We start from the raw sequence: 17,209 nt of genomic DNA on the forward strand, positions 1-17,209 counted from the left end.
CAGCCATGAACAGTTGTTGATGTGAAAATAGTTTCACTCTTTGAGACTGGAATCTTTGGGGGTGGTTGCGAAGGGGAATCTTTTTCATATAAATTTTGAATTGCAAATTGTATGTAAGATTGTAGAAGAAATTGGCTGAAGATTTATACTACCTTAAATATAGTATGGTGGCAACGTGCTTGGTTTCTTACACATTATTTGCGAGTGTTCCGACATATAATGGTGTGTTAGTAATAACAGGAAGTAAAGTAACTGGATTCTCAGACTATGTAATTTTGGGGGGCCCAAGAATCTGCATTTTAATGGTGTTCAATTATGTGGTTCAGCTGTAAATTAAATGGCAATAGTTTTAGCAAGTTTTAATTCTAGAAAGAATTGGAAGGCCACTGTTTAGAGCAGATTTTGAAAAGCTCTGGAGGCAGGACACTTTCCCCAGTGTTTTATTTAATTTGTGCTATCCTCAATGAAAGAGAGTTATTGGAACCTACATAGAGAGAGATTTAGCATCTTCAAAGTTCACAGTAGTTGGCTTTGATTTATAATGCGAAGAGAATAATTCACAATGCTGATATCATCCCAACTGGACATAGTTCCAAGAGAGATTCATGCATCAAAGAATAGTTGAAGGCAGCGTGGAAATGTGTGGCGTGTTTTCAGCGGAGGGATCGTGTTGGCACTCAGGACCTAGATGTGTGGACTGCACAGTCCAGAGTTGCTGTCCCCACACTGCCAGTGACATGGAGACCCCTAGTCAGGGGTATTGCATCTGATTGGAACACAAGTCCAGCCTGGTAGCTTCTCACGTACAGGCTTGTTTTCCTCGGATCAAAAATGGTCTTGAGGCAGAATGTGCATAACTGGTCCGGGATCCGTATTGTGATCAAAGTCCTGGGCGCCTCCTGTCTTAGAGCCCTCCCTCCTTAGAGCCCCCCCTCCTTAGAGCCCCCTCCTTAGAGCCCCCCTCTTTAGAGCCCCCCCTCCTTAGAGCCCCCCTCCTTGGAGCCCCCTCCTTAGAGCCCCCACTCCATAGAGCCCCCCCCCACTGTTTCAAGATGGCTGCTTGAGAAGGCAGTGAGAGAGCAGATGTGGCACCTGCATCAGGAAAGCAAGACTAGACATCCCGGCAGACAGCTGCGTGGGTCTCAGTGTCCACGGCTGAGATACCTGGTGAACCCTCTTTGCAAGGAAGACCGAGAAAAATAGTCTCTAAGTTGGCCGTGTTTCCTGCCACAGTTGGGGTTTTATACTGAAGGAAAAAGGAGAGAATGGATGTTGGGTGGTCAGGTACCAGACGCCTGTGACCGTAGGCATCAGTAGAGTTTCGCGAGGCCCTGGATCTATTGCAGTTTATTCTTAACTCTCTGGCATCACCGACAGAAGTGTGAGTGCATGTGGACCCATCCCAGGAGGTTCCCTTAGGGGGAACGGTTCCCTTTCGACCATGTCATTCTGTTTTTCAAAGGTGCTTGATGCTAATTGATAACTAGCTCCTTTCTCAGGGGTGAAATTTAATGATTTAATTTCCTGGTTTATTTTGTAGTTGCTTATGACAGATAGATTTAGATTTTCTTTTACATTCCAATAAATGTCTTTTTAAATATTTTTGCAGGCTTTTCGTTTTGTAGCATACTGTTATTGTGTTGCTGCATTTTGACTGCCATTTTTAAATTTTACACAGGTGATATTCTTGAATTTCATGGTCCAGAAGGAACTGGAAAAACTGAAATGCTTTATCATTTAACAGCACGATGTATACTTCCAAAATCAGAAGGTGGACTGGAAGTAGAAGTCTTATTTATTGATACAGATTACCACTTTGATATGCTTCGGCTTGTTACAATTCTTGAGCATAGACTATCCCAGAGTTGCGAAGAAACCGTAAAATGCTGCCTTGGAAGATTTTTTTTGGTACACTGCAGTAGCAGCACCCAGTTACTCCTCACACTCTACTCACTAGAAACCATGTTTTGTAGTCACCCCTCTCTCTGCCTTCTGATTTTGGACAGCCTGTCAGCTTTTTACTGGATAGACCGTGCCAATGGAGGAGAAAGGGTTAACTTGCAGGAGTCCGCTCTGAAGAAATGTTCTCAGCTCTTAGAGAAACTTGTCAATGAGTATCGCTTGGGCCTCTTGGCAACGACACAAAGTATCATGCCGAAAGCCGCAGACTGGGCTGAAGGGCCTGGCTCTGCCTGCAGCCATGCCCGGGATACCCGCGTGGACTACATCCCCTATCTCTGTAAGGCGTGGCAACAAGTGGTAAAGCGCAGGCTGTTTTTCTCCAAAGACGATTCTAAAACCAGTAACCAGTTTGCTTTAGTTTCACGTCATTTAAAAAATAACAATTTAAAACACCATGTTTTTATTATTGGAGAAAGTGGGGTTGAGTTCTGTTGATATCGTATGTATCAAAATAATCTTGTAGGATATTATGCAAGTTTTAAGAAGCTTAACAGGCGAAAATGATTCAGTTCTTAAATTTTAAATGCTAAAGAAATGAACTTAGCAGAATGGATTTCTTAAACTAGAACAGTACAACCTCAGAATATTCTGTTCCTAGGTCATTGAAGATTAATCAAAGTGATATTAACAATTAAACTGTATATTAAACTTGTTTTAAAACACATTTCAGCCTAAATAAAATAGACTTTTATGACTTTGTGTCCCATTTCTGGAATTCCATTAAGTACTTATTTGTTTAGGAAAGTTTAAGTGCATTTCTGAGTCCTCATATGTAACTCCTTTAGGAAGCTATGACTTTGGAAAATGTTTCTGTAGAGTGTTTCTGCAAAGGGGCAAAAACAAGGAGTCTGCCCTCTGCCTTCACACCAGGAACCATGGAAAGTTAGAATACTTTAATCTGAGTTAGTTACACTGAATTCAAAGATGGAGTTCATTAGTTGGGTTTCTGTATAATTTTTAAAACATAGGGAAATGAGATCCCCATTCAAGGAATTCTGTAAAGATAGTTTTGAAATTTCCATCACCTCCTGGTTAAGTGATAGACAAATGCTATATTAGAACGGTAAGTTACTAGCATTTTCTTAACCCATTTAGAATGGTCCTGACATACCCTGAAATGAATGGGATCGTTTTTAGCTGAGAGCTGGGCAAGGCTGTCTGCCCTGTGGTCCTGTGTCGGCCAGATGGGGGAGGGGGGAGTGGGGGGAGCATGCACCTCAAGGGCACAGAAGCTCATGTATTGTGGTGGAGAAAGACGGTTGTAGAACTATTTATATGTGTTAATCCAAGAAAAGATTAAATTGCACCAACATTTGATATTCAGATTGACCCTGGCCCTTGTTCAATCTGTATGTCAGATTGTCTTCTGTCACATACATACTTGAGGTGTCCTGCGGGAAAAGCAGCAAGAATTGACAGTGGAGTTCTCGTGGGTGTATTCCTTTATGTCACCTATTAAAGCTGTCAACTCTAAATTTACTTATCTAACAAAGATTTTTTAAGGGATTAAAAAAGAATTCTGCAAAGAAACCAAGACTGGAGATAGTGTTCTTCATAATACAAGCACAGCAGATGTGGCATATCTGTTTGTGTCCTACCGTGTACCCTGGGCCTCTCGCTCATCTGTAGGTTACAGAACCCAAGGATTTCTGAAGGGGTCTTCCAGATGCCAGGGCCTGCTAGGCTGTGACGGGGCCAGACCGGGCGGTCTTTAACCAGCGAGGGTCAGGATTTGGTCTGTAAGTTCTCCAGCCTCCTCCCGCTTCAGTGAGAGGACACTGAGTTGGTTCTCAGTGCCCCCCCCACCCCGCCGTGGGATTGATCCCCAGTTGCTTAAAGCAATAATCTGTTCATTAACACACTGTTTATTTACCTTGCACCCTTTGCTCTCACTTCCCCACTCTTATGGGGCCCCCTGGAATTGTCTCCCTAATGAATGACAAATCCTTGTCTAGGAACTATTTTGGTTGCAGGTTGAGGAGGGGACCAAACTGTCAGAGGACAATAAAAAGTCATCGACTAGCAGCTCTTCTCGGTCCAACATCTGCTCTTCAGCCATGTTGTGAGATTGAAAATGAGAGCAGTCAGATTGGCCAGCAAGTTAAATTACATTAGATCACATGACTGTCACTCGCATCCGTGCTCCTGCATGCCCTCTATAAATGTTATTTTGCCATTAATATAATTAAAAATATTTTTAAATATTATGTATTTTGTCTATAGTTCATCCTTTTTCAATTTACATTCTTGTGTTATGTGCAACACATGTCACACATAAGTAACTTGTAAATATTTGTATTTTGGGAAAATGTGCTTATTTTTCCCCCTGATAAGAGTGGGTGGTCATTAAGATTCAGAATCTTTTGCTCTACTCTAGAGTACTTCTCCTTTTAGCTGTTAAGAAAAGATACGACAATTCAGTTACCTTCCCTATTAAGCTCTGCACTCTGGTCGTGTGTGTGTGTGTGTGTGTGTGTGTGTGTGTTTTACAGATGTATATGAGAAACTTAGCAACTCTTAGCAGAATTCTAGCCTTGAATATGATGACAGGATTTTCCATTTATCCTCTGTATAAGTGAAGTGTTAATTTAGTGGACTGTTCACAGATTTATAACTTATTCTTTGGGAACATGATTAAAAAATCATGAACTTTTATATTAACTTAAATTATCAATTATATATTAATGTATCACACCAAAGACTTAGTTATCTTAAAAGGGTTTGTTATCCAACATGCTGGAAGGAGTTAAGAATCCTGGTTAATAAAAAATTCTTTTAAACTGAAAGTTATACCAATGGGATTTCTTGAACATTCGAAATTTTAATACTTGTGAAAAGAATCAGGCTTAAGAAGAAAGATTGAAGTGGCACATCCCAGGTAGCAGATACCAGGAGTGTTGGATAGAATCAAAAGAATAATGAAAGTCATTACAAACCTTAGAAAATTTAACCCATTTGCCTCTGAGAAAGAAAACAAAGGGTATCATAAGATATTTTTCTTACAGGTAAACTCAGGATAATTGTGAAAATCCAGTAAAAAATGCATATGGAAGATATTTCAGACATTAATCTGATGAATGCTGTACAAAATTAAGATAGTGCTTACCTTATTACTTCCTTTGTGTATATATATATATATATATATAAAGTTTTCAGCTTTCAACCATCAAATGCTGTATTATTAATACCATTAAAAATTTTTTTAGTCAGATCGCTCTGCTATATGGATTCTCTGAGAATGAGGGTGAAATAAAGACATTTTCAGATGAAAAAAGAATGGAGAATTTATCACCAAAATTGCCTCATAAAGGAACTTCTAAAAGATATACTTCAAGGAAGAGGAAAATTATCTCAGAACGTCTGAAATATAAGAAGTAACAGTAAAGATAGTAGTAAGCATGTAAGTAAATCTAAAGAAATAGTGATAGTATAAAACAATAGTGTCTAATTTGCTAGAGGAAAACACAATATAAAGTAAAAATTCTAGATAACTAATTGCCTGGAAGCCTAATGCATGTAAGGTTGGAAATTGAAATGGTATCAGTCTAATGATTTTTGTATTCTGAACGAGAGTAAAGGTATGGACAAATTTTAGACTTAAGTATGAACTTGACAATTTGAAGAACTGCCTTTAAAAGAAACAGCGCATGTTCCAATAATGTATGTTGAGGAGACAAAAGGAAAGGGGTGGGGGAGGAAGAACAAATAAAGACAAAGGAGAGAAAGTGGGTAGGACAAATAAGCACTGAATAATATGGTAGCGATAATTCCAATTGTAAATGGATTAAACTGTTCTGCGAAAAATCGTGGTTCATTAGACTAAATTTTTAACAACCCACTATATGCTTTTTAAAGAAATACATCTAAAACAAGAATAAAGCGATTTTGAGAGCCAAGAGATAGCAGAGAAATACTGAAAGGAAGCTCCTGTAGCTGTGTAGGTAGATTTTATAGTAACACTTTCTGTTTTAACGCAGATGCTACACAATGATCAAAGGTTTGATTCACCCTTTAAGTTTATACGTGCTCAGTAAGAGAATTTCAAAAACTATAAAGCAAAAATTTAGAGAACTACACGGAGAAATTGACAACACTATCATCATGGTAGATATTTTAATATACCTGGGAGATCACATAGTTAAAAAAATCAGTTAAGGACCTACAGTCAGAACACAAAGTCAAATAAACATATGTAGAACTCTGAATACAAAATATACTGAGTACAAAATATATGTAGAACTGTGAATACTCTTTTAAACACAAAAAGGAAAATTTATGAAAACATTACGTGCTATGAAAAGACATCATCAAATTTCAAAGAATCAGTGCCATGCAGATCATTTCACAACCAATGCAGTTGTCAGAAGGCAACAACTAAAAGGATAACTGAAAGATGCCAAGTGTAGAAAAAGTTCAAATTTCTAAATAATCAATATGTCAAATAAGAAATCATTTGAAATTAGAAAATACTAACGTATGACTTAAGTTAAAAAAACAGTAAACTGGGGTGGCCAGTTAGCTCAGTTGATTAGAGTGACCGGCAACACAGTTTCCCAGTTCGATCCCCATATGGGCCACTGTGAGCTGTGCCTTCCTTAGGAAAAAAACAAAAACAAAAAACCAATAAACTGAAAGGACATTAAAAAGCACAGTAGAAATTACTGAAATAGAAAACAACATAGGAAAAACAAAACCAAGTGACCAGAGAAGCACAAATAAACAGTTTTAGGAATGACCTAGAGAACATAACTAAATAGAGCAGAGATTTCTTTTTTTTGAATATTAACATTATATCAATAAATTTGAAAACTGAGACAATGGACACGTCTTACCCAAATGATGTCAAAAAAAACAACACAGAAAAATGAAAAATACTACTATAATCATTACAAGACTTGAATCAGTAATTTGAACTCTCCCCACAGTCATTTAGGGGGACTTCCAGTAATAAGAGGATATGTAATTGAAACAAACTCACTTGCTAAAAGTAAAAACAAAACAAAAACTGGGTAAGATACAAACAGTTGAAATGTCAAAGAGCTAAACAGTTAATGAAGAATTATTTGGTAAAGATCCAGTAGAGAAAGGAAATTGAGAGTAAACAATGCTTTTCTTGGTGTCACTGTTGGGGAACCTTAGTAATCACACCCCAGAATCACAGGACCCTGAATGGAGGTACCCTAGGAATAAGGGTGAAATTGAAATAAACCAGCCCTTGCACAGACTGCAGCTTGGACTCTCATTACGTGGGTGGCTAAAAAAAAATCACAAGCCTTAAAAAAATCATTTAAAAAATATATTTATAAAATGTTGAAAGTGGGAAGTATTGCTGAAACAAGAAGTGCAAAATATCGGTGGTTTAAATCTGAGTGATGGGTATATTATGTACTCAGATTTTTAGTGCCTCCACATACCTACCAAAACAAAAATTTTCTCTGGAGGATGGTAATATCATTCTGGGCCTCAAATTATTTCTAAAAGTGAATTTTAAAATGCATTGTCCAAAATGCATTCTAAAGTAACCCAACTCACCAAAAGACAAGTCTCTATGAGTGAGAAACTGCAGAAACAGATGACAGCCCCACCCACTCAACAGACACGCACAGACACAACAGGTCATACAGATTTAGAATACGTGGAAAGAACATATGAGTTGGGAGTGTGGGTAAATGGAGTTAGTGTTTTAAGGTCCTCACATCTCAGAGGAGGGAAGGTATCAGTTAACATTAGACACTGATAAAGAGGTTGCAGCTTACTCTCTAGCATAACCACTCAAGAATAGGAAAAGGGTATAACTTTAAAATGAATAGAAGAAAAATAATGGGACGATTTTTTAAATCTAAGGAGAAAAAGGGATAATACAGTAGAGCAATTGAAAGAACATGATAAGATGCTATTTTAAAGAGACATCTAAACAAAGCACAGGAAACAATATTAAAGAAATGAAAAGATCCTCCATTAAACAAACGAGAAGGCTGGTATATATACAGTAATATCAGACAAAAGATATTAAGAAGCTGGAAGGTATTTTTTACTAAAGGTAAAGGTAAAATTTCAAAGTACCAGGATAATACAAACTTTACAGAAGTATAAGAGGAAGAGATAAATTCAGAATCATGATTGGAGGTTTAATACCTGAGTAATTGGTAGAAAAAGTAAACAAAATAAATAAGGATACTGAAGATAGAACAGCATGATCAACAAACACCACACCACCCATCCAGTGCAGAATACATGATTTTCTAGCATGCTTGTAACATTTTTTATTATTTTTTTAAGGAAGGCACAGCTCACAGTGGCCCATGCGGGGATCGAACCGGTATTCTTGGTGTTATTAGCACCACACTCTAACCAACAGAGCTAACCGGCTGCCCCACTTGTAACATTTTTTTGGTGACCAAATACTGGGCCATAAAGCTGTGTCAACAAAATTTAAAGGATCAAAATCACAGAGTAAGTTCTCCAGTGACAATACAATTAAATCAGAAATCAGTAACAAGAAAAAAGAAAGAAAATCTGCATATGTTTTAAAAGTAAGGAATAAACTTCAAAATAAAACATGGAGTAAAGCTATCACAATAGAAAATACAAAATAGTTTGAACTCACTAATGAAATTCATATCAAATTTGAGAAGTATGGTTAAATCAATACTCGGGAAAATTACAGCCTTAAACCCTTTATGTTAGATAAGAGGAAAGGCTGAAAACATGAGCCAAATAAGCATTTACTTGAAGAAAATGAGGACCAAGTTAAATCCCCTTTCCCAAATAGAAGAATTGAATGATAAAAGAGTAAATTAATTAAATAGAAAACGTAAAATTGGATCCACAAAGCCAATTGTTGGTTCTTTGAAATGGCTAATAAAATTGATAAACCCCTGGCGAGATCAATGACAGAAAAAGGGGACACCACCGTAGATTCTGCTGACCTTCAAACTATGTTATGAGGAATAACTTTATGCCCCAAGTTTTTGAAATATGGTAAAATGGGCAGTTAATAGGAGAATAGAGCTTATTAAAACCAGCACAGGAAGACATTTTAAAAGTCTGAATAGTCTATTAAGAAAACTATCAGAGGGCCGGCCCGGTGACTCAGGTGGTTGGAGCTCCGTGCTCCTAACTCCGAAGGCTGCCGGTTCGATTCCCACGTGGGCCAGTGGGCTCTCAACCACAAGGTTGCTGGTTCAACTCTGAATCCCGCAAGGGATGGTGGGCTCTGCCCCCTGCAACTAAGATTGAACACGAGATGCCTCCCAGATGGCTCAGTTGGTTGGAGCGCGTCCTCTCAACCACAAGGTTGCCGGTGCGACTCCCGGAAAGGATAGCAACTGGACCTGGAGCTGAGCTGCGCCCTCCACAATTGAAAGGACAACAACTTGACTTGGAAAAAAAAAAAATTCCTGGAAGTACACATTGTACCCCAATAAAGTTCTGTTCCTCTTCCCCAATAAAATCTTAAAAAGAATTAAAAAAAAAAAAGGAAACTATCAGAAATGTGAAGACCTAAGGAAACTACAAGCTGTGATGGCTTCACTAATGGGTTCATGTTTCCCTGAAAATAGGACCTAGCCGGACAATCAGCTCTAATTAATATAAGACCCGGTCTTATTTTACAATATGAGAACAGGTCTTATATGACACCCGGTCTTATTTTACTACAATATAAGAGCGAGTCTTAATAATATAATACCAGGTCTTATATTAATTTTTGCTCCAAAAGATGCATTAGAGCTGATTGTCTCACTAGGTCTTATTTTCAGGGAAACACGGTATCAAACATTTACGGAAGAGTTTTATGTGAGCTCTTTCCGAGAAGAGACAAAGAGAATGAGATTTCAATTCCTTTTATCAGGTTACCAACAGTTTGATGCTAAAACTGGACAGAGACATTATATGGGAAATTACACACCATTCTTACTCATGAACATGTATGTGAAAATTTCAACAAAGTATGACTGCGATGCTCCTTCATGACTAAGTCGGATTTATCCCAGGAACACAGGTTGGTTTAACATTAGAAAATCAGTCTACTTTGTTACATAAACTAGATTAAAGGGGGAAAAGTTCACATCATACCAAACAATGCAGAAAAAGGTAAAAATACCAAAAAAAAAAAATAGTTTTGTTTTGGTTTACATTGGAACTTGACAATCTGATTCTTAAATTTAGTAGGAGAGGGAACCAAGAATAATAGCCAAGACCTTTGTATCAGTTCAGATCTTCCAGGAGGCAGCTGCTAAAATGTGGTTACAAGTGTAAGATGTGAAAGAAAAAGAGAGGAAGGAGGGTTAGGCCGGGAAAGCTTTCAGACTCTGATGCAGGTCCGACAGCTGGAGACGGAGGAAGGAAGGGGTGGCACAGAGAACCTCAGACTGGCTGCACAGCTGTGAGAACACCTGGGCTGACCATCCGGAGCTCCAGGACAAAGGTCGTCTGTAGAGGGGCCCACATTGGCCAGGCCGTTGTACCCCTCCTCTGCCTGGGAAGAGCATGACCCCCCCTCAAATGCTACAGCAGATCCAGAAGGTGAAATGAAGCTGGAGGCTGTCAACTCCCTCCACCCATGTGGCAGATTCGCTTGCAAAGGCCGATCTGCGAGGCTGCCCTGTGTTCTCAGAGAAGACTGAGTAGGGTGGCTCGCCCTGTTGCAAGGAAAGGTTTGTATGCAGAGTGATCAAGGTCGTGTGTCATTAGTGCGGGGATACACAGAACACACTGGACAGCTCTGGCACACACCCCCACGTGTAGAGCTTCCCATACGTCAGCAGTAGCAAATCGTGGGGAGGATGGGCTATTCAAATCATTGCAGCAAGGACGGACGATGATGCACAAGGAAAAAAATGTAACTGGATCGCAATATACGTATTTTAAAAATCCATTCCATCTGTTAAAGACAAATGTAAAAGCAAAACATGAAAGACTACATATGAGAATATATTTGATTTGGGTGTAGGGAAGTGCTTCAAACAGACACAACAAAAAGCAACAATTATAATGGGAAAAAAAGATAAATCTGATTACATCAAAACTTTGAATTTTTATTTGTCAAAAGATACTGTAAATAAAGAGAAAATATAAGCTACAGACTAAAAGTATATTTGCAGTTCATGTGACTAAATGTTTAATATCCAAAACAAACTTCATATAAAATTATACGTACAATGTGTATATCTTATTTATATGTGTGTATATGTTGTACACTCAAATCAGTAAGGAAAAATGAATAGAAAAATGGGCAAAGCATTCAGAGGCATGTCGCAGAAGAAACAGGAGTGGACAGAAGACATGAAATGAGGTTGAGTCTCATTGCAATTGGAAATACAAATTAAGATCTCAGTAAGATATCATTTAGACTTGGATGATGAAACCTCAGAGGAGGACAATACGAAGGGTACCGAAGATGACGTAGAAAAACGAGAACAGTAACTCAGTGCTGGGCCGTGGATCCCGCCCCACCCGCCCACCCCAGTACCCAACTAACGAGGCATTACTTTGTAAAGTTAAACACGTGTATACCTTTACTCTGGTGGATATCCCTGAGAAATTCTTGCTTCCATGCATCAGGGGAGACATATAAATATATTTATATTGGCATTCTTTGTATAAACTAAAGGAATAAGTCAGCCATCATCCCACCATCCTGAGATGTCTACCGTTAACATTTGGAGTACATCATTCTAGGCTGTTCTCTATACATTTATACACATTTTTTGAGATAGTGTTTTACCTTTTTGTTTTGCTTTGTTCTATTTTCCCCTTCTTGCTGTACATACTGTTTGATGCTTGTTTTGTTTCCTTAACAATGTGCTGTGGACACCCTTCCACGTTTTCAAAGCTTTGTACACCATAGTTTACTTAAACCACCTCTCCACCTCTATTGGACACACACACACACACAAATATGTATATATATATATATATATATATATATATATATATATATATATGGACTATTATATATATATATATAATATATATATATTATACTATATATATATATGTATATATATGTATATATATATATTTTCCCCCCCTCATACATACAGCTTCGTAGTAGTCCAGTTCTTTCCTTTAGATAAATAAAGTGATACTGCTTGGTTAAAGGATGTTTACTCTTTTGAATTTTCAGTACATTGATAAACACTGCTGACAGTTGTAGAAAACAGCAGAACAAGTGAGTGGCAAGGTTCACCTCCTGCATAGCTCAGTCCTTGGACTTTTCACTTGTCTGAATAATGTGTTTGCATCTCGCAGAGTTTGTGATCTGCAGTTTCAAACACTTGCTAAACGAGAGAGGTTCTTGACCATACCTGCATTAGCATGACAGTTACATGAGGTTCACGTTTCAACCATGATGGGAACTGCAAACGGTGTGGTTCATGTGTGTGCTGACAAGTCATTCAGATTTCGGAAGTTTGCATTTGTTTTATGTAGATATGTCTAAGAATATCGGTTAAATATTTAGAGTATTCTTAGCCTGATATATTACATTGCGGCTGAAGTCTTGAATTGACATGAGTTAACCTATACATCTTTAAATATTTGTAAAATTGTATTTTGTATGAGCCTGTAATAAATGACCATATTACAGTTCAGAAGCTGAAAAGTGTAGTGAGAGTTGCCATGGGAACCTTAATATGACATTCCGTTACTTTCATTTAAATTTCATTTTTAATATTACATTAACATTTTTGCATTTAATGGATAGATATTTGAATTAATATTGAAGTGACCTCTTTAATATAAATAAAAGAAATGAAAATGTGATTTTTCTTCCCATGAACAAATGAACATATAATCCAAGATCTTGTAGAAATAACAGCACTTGAGTTTTAAGTTATTAGATTCCATTAATTTATTTTGAAGTTTCTTAAAGGATCTCTTTGAAAAGATTAGGAAATATTTATTGGTAGTTACATAATTCATGTCTGTACATTTCAAATATGGTTCAGAATTTTCTGAAGGCTATTTGGGGGCAATTTCCTTTATTGTGCTTTAGTTTATTCTTCTGTATTTTTATGACTCAATGACCTCTGATTCCTCTCCTGCCTCTCTATGTTTATTTGAGTGTCCTAGTCACTAATAGGGTGATACGCTTTATCTTACCTAAAACAAAATACTAACTGTATTACCAAATACTACATGTTCTATTTAAGTTCATTGTAGAAAACTCTAATGTATGCCAGAGATACAGGGTATCGTTTTTTATTACAAAGGATTCTTGACTATACGAGAATATTTACATATAAGATTATATGTGAATAGTGCGTTTAAAATTGAAATGTATAAAATGTGTCGACAATAGAATCTGTGACTGGACAGAGATCTCAGATGTCAGGAGTCTTTGATTCTCTCTGATGCCTTCCAGCCAACTAGGTCTGTGACTGTGCAGATCATTTCATCTCTTACAGATAAAAGAAAAAGACTGACTTAGGATCACTGGCTTCTTTTCTACTTACATACTCCCTAAACGAAATTTGGAAAATCATATGTCACCTTACAGCTTTTGAATTGACATTCAGAACTTTAATTCATAAGTGTAGCTATTGGCAAGAGGTTTGATTTCTGACATGTTGACATTTTAAAATAAAACGTGTATTAAATATAGCTAATGAAATGTATATATCACAGCAATTTGATACCTACAACCCATCTTTTTAAATATAAAAGAGAAGCTTACATTAATACTGTATAATTCCACCTACGGGGAAAGTAGAGAGAAAGTATGAATAGAATAGTGGTTGCCAGGAGCTGGCCAGAGGGAGACATGGGGACTTGTTTCATGGGGAAAGAGTTTCTGTTTTGCAAGTTGAAGAGTTCTGTAGATTGGTTGCACAGCTGTGTGAACGTACGTCACACTCCTAAAGTGCACACTTAAAAGTCGTTAAGATGGTCAGTTCTATTTATGTGTATTTTACTACGATTTTAAAATTAGAAATAGATTTTAAACATAAAGCTTGTATTTAATAGTCAAAATTTTTACATTATTACTGGTTTCCTAAATTTGTATTTCCATTCCCCGCCCCTTTAGCATTTTAATCTAGTATATTTTTTATATTTGAAAGCTCTTTACTGACTTTATTGGCCCAATCACATGTCTGCAACAAAAATATGCATATAAATTTAAATTAGCAACTGTTTTCTCCTGTGACCTCAAAGTTTTAAGTATTGAGTAATTATTATAGTTAAATAGAACACAATTTCTCAAAACCTAGGTATTTCCAATATTGATAAATAATGAGTAACAGTAAAATGTGCTGGAAATCCATTTCTTAATGAGATCTGTAAGTTAAGTTTAAATATAATGCGTACATACTGTGTTTCCCCGAAAATAAGACCTAGTGGGACCATCAGCTCTAGTTCGTCTTTTGAAGCAAACATTAATAGAAGACCGGGACTTATATAAGACCCGGTATTATTATATTATATTATATTATATTATATTATATTATATTATATTATATTATATTATACCTGGTCTTCTATTAATGTTTGCTCCAAAAGACGCATTAGAGCTGATGGTCCAGCTAGGTCTTATTTTCCAGGAAACACGGTGGTAGGACTGAATAAATGAGCAGAATTAGTTGATCAGTCACTTTAGGAAGGAGACGTGCCCCAGTTAAAAAAGTAAATATGGATAAAGTTCAACAATCTCAAAGTCAGTGAAACTGTAAGTCCAACGTAAAACACTAACTCACCTAGAATATGTGTTTCTTTCCTTTGAAGTGGAGAAGTTCATCTGTCAGAAGTAACCGTGGACGTTTTCATGCCTCATCTTTGGAGCCAGGCAAAGTACACGACGGAGACAAGTCACAGCCATGCTGAGTGAGTTCTTTCCCATCATCAAGAGCCCTGAAAATGCGCTTTGTCACAGATGGCATTTCCCAAGGTGATATTTACAAATCCTGAGTGTTTTCGTTCCTGGGTGGATGGGTGGGTAGATGGGTAGGTAGATAGGTAAGGTCCCCAACCCTGGCCATTTTATCGCCTGGGTGAAGTAAGCCTCCGCTGCCTTCAGTATTTTGAATTGGTGCCTTTTTACTCACATGGTGTTTGTCAGAAGTTAGACATTTTTCTGAATCATCAAAGATGTGAGAGAGGTCATTAAAAGAACTGTCTTCTCTCCACTGACCCAGTCTATAAGATGTGTCACCCTTAATGAGCAGGAGAGGGGAAAACATGAAACCCTGCCATGGGTTTATGGTTTTGATTAAAGGAACCCGCACAGACACCAGTATTTCAGATTGATCCCCACCCCTGCCCCCACCTTGCTTCGTGTGTGTGTGCACGCGCGTGCGCCTGTGGGGAGGGGTCTCAAAAGATTCTGTGTCCAGGAGCAGCATGCCATAATAAGTTCTGCCAAGGGTGACAGGTGTAAAATGAAGGGAGAGACTTGCTTTTATACAATGGGGGTGTCTTGTGATGCTCTCTTGTCACAGATAACTGTCGATGAGCGTTTGAAGCAGCCAGGGCCCACCCATGCAAGCAGCGTGGGATCCCGGTGGGGGAGGGAACAGCACCGATTGGAGTTATACACAGAGGCCCGCCTCAGCGGCACAGACTGTCGTGGCTTCATGAGATGACTGGCCGGTCCCACTAAGATCACGCTTTCACTTCTGCCTGTGGACAAGATGTGAAGGCACCTTAGTCTCAGAGGAGATGTTGATGTCGTAAGGGGACATGAGGAGATCTAAGTGATGCAAGGGGGTGACTCTACCCTGCTGTTTGGTGCCAACAGAAGCCCACATGTCCATGCCCGTTTCACACACACACACATACACATGCTCACACTCACACTCTCTCTCGCTCTCCCTCTCCTTGGTCACTTGCCCTCAGGACTGGAGTGGCACTAGCAGTGGCTCCTGTTCCCCACGTGGCTGTAGTCCGCTCACGGCTGCAGCCATAGCCCTACAAACTGTGGAGCCCCATGGGCTGACTGGCCATGCAAGGCCGTGTGCGGTGCCTGCCCGCCGGCCTCCCCAGTAACTGCTGGAGAGGCCAGGGAGCAACCTGGAAGTGTGGAGGCCCTGACGCCCGCAGGCTGACCCTGACGGCTGAGGGTGGGGAAGGGACACTAGCCTTGCCCTAGCATGTACGGCATCTTCTCTTCCTCCCCCCACCCCCACCATGGACCGCTCCTGGGAGCCCGGCTCAGTAGGAACGCCCTGCACACACCTGTGAGAGCAGCTGGCCTGTTAAGGTGTGTGGCCGGCTCGCAGTGCCCCTGTGGATGCTCTCCTGACTCCCCCTCCCCCAACTACTAAATTACTGGCATGTAACCTTTGCCTCGTTCTGTTTCTGGGGAACATCGCCTAAGGCAGTGCTTATGGAAACATGTTTCTCTATGTCTATGATTAATTCTTTAGACTAATTTCCTAGAATTGTTATTGCTATTTAAAATAGGACCATTTTTTCAATTTGTAAATAACTGTATGTTTAATACTCTGATTTTAAAGTCATATATGTTTATTGCAGACATTTTACAAAATGAAGGAAATTAAGTTATATTAACTTTATCGGTGTATATCCTTTCAGATTTTTTCTTAAGTGTTATATTTATAATACTTTAAAAAATGTATTTCATGAGTTGATTCCAGAGTTCCTCATAAGGAAAAAATATATATATATTGGCATAGAATTACATCATGTTAGATGAGACCCAAAGTTATCTGGAAAGAAGCAGGAAAACAAAGATCCTTTTTCTCTTTCGTTTTTTCTTTAATCAAAACTGGGACCATACTGACTGACAGGCTTTTTATAACATGTTTTTTCTCACTTACTATTTTGTAATTTTTTTCACACCATTAAATTTTATGTGATTACAATTTTTAATGCCACATGATATTTCCATAATTTATCCAAGAAATCCTCAGTTGTTGGATGTTTCTTTCTTTGCTTTTTCCTTTTAAAAATTGTTTTGAGTGTTTTGATGACATTCATGTAGATACAATCTTTATGCTACTGTCTAATTATTTTCATAGGATAACTTCTTCACAGTGGAAATGCATTTCTGAAGGAAAGGTGGTACCAGTTTCCGTTCCCAGTAACTGCCTACGAGAGCTCCCGTTTATACACGTGCTAACCGTGAGTATTATCCCTCTCTTTAACCGTTGTCGTGCTTTGCCATGCAAAACGGTGTCTCACTTCACTTTGCGTTACTTTGGTTTTTAGTAGGATCGAATACAATTTTGGATGTTCATTGGCCATTTCTATTTCGTCTGTGGCTTGTCCACAACATGGGTCTGCT

The 17,209-nt window shown here is 38.4% G+C and overlaps 1 protein-coding gene across 7 annotated transcripts in view; it reads left to right on the forward strand.

The window, feature by feature from the left end:
* XRCC2 (X-ray repair cross complementing 2) overlaps window positions 1–17,209 on the forward strand; it is a 139,600-nt gene that overhangs the window by 38,568 nt on the left and 83,823 nt on the right. For 3 of the 7 annotated variants that reach the window (XR_012490288.1, XR_012490289.1, XR_012490290.1), the window contains exons 5-6: window positions 14,689–14,851; window positions 16,944–17,046. Coding sequence is in view for 3 of the 7 variants with exons in the window: in XM_074315110.1 (XP_074171211.1) it covers window positions 1,679–2,397 (719 nt within the window). In the remaining 4 variants the exon portion in view is untranslated. Of the gene's footprint in view, window positions 1–1,678; window positions 2,657–14,688; window positions 14,852–15,401; window positions 16,335–16,943; window positions 17,047–17,209 lie in introns of those variants that run through there. The other 4 variants (XM_074315110.1, XM_074315109.1, XM_074315108.1 and 1 more) reach the window with 2 other exon arrangements.

The sequence above is a fragment of the Rhinolophus sinicus genome, linkage group LG11 (genome assembly GCF_036562045.2).
Source record: "Rhinolophus sinicus isolate RSC01 linkage group LG11, ASM3656204v1, whole genome shotgun sequence".
Taxonomy (NCBI): Eukaryota; Metazoa; Chordata; class Mammalia; order Chiroptera; family Rhinolophidae; genus Rhinolophus; species Rhinolophus sinicus.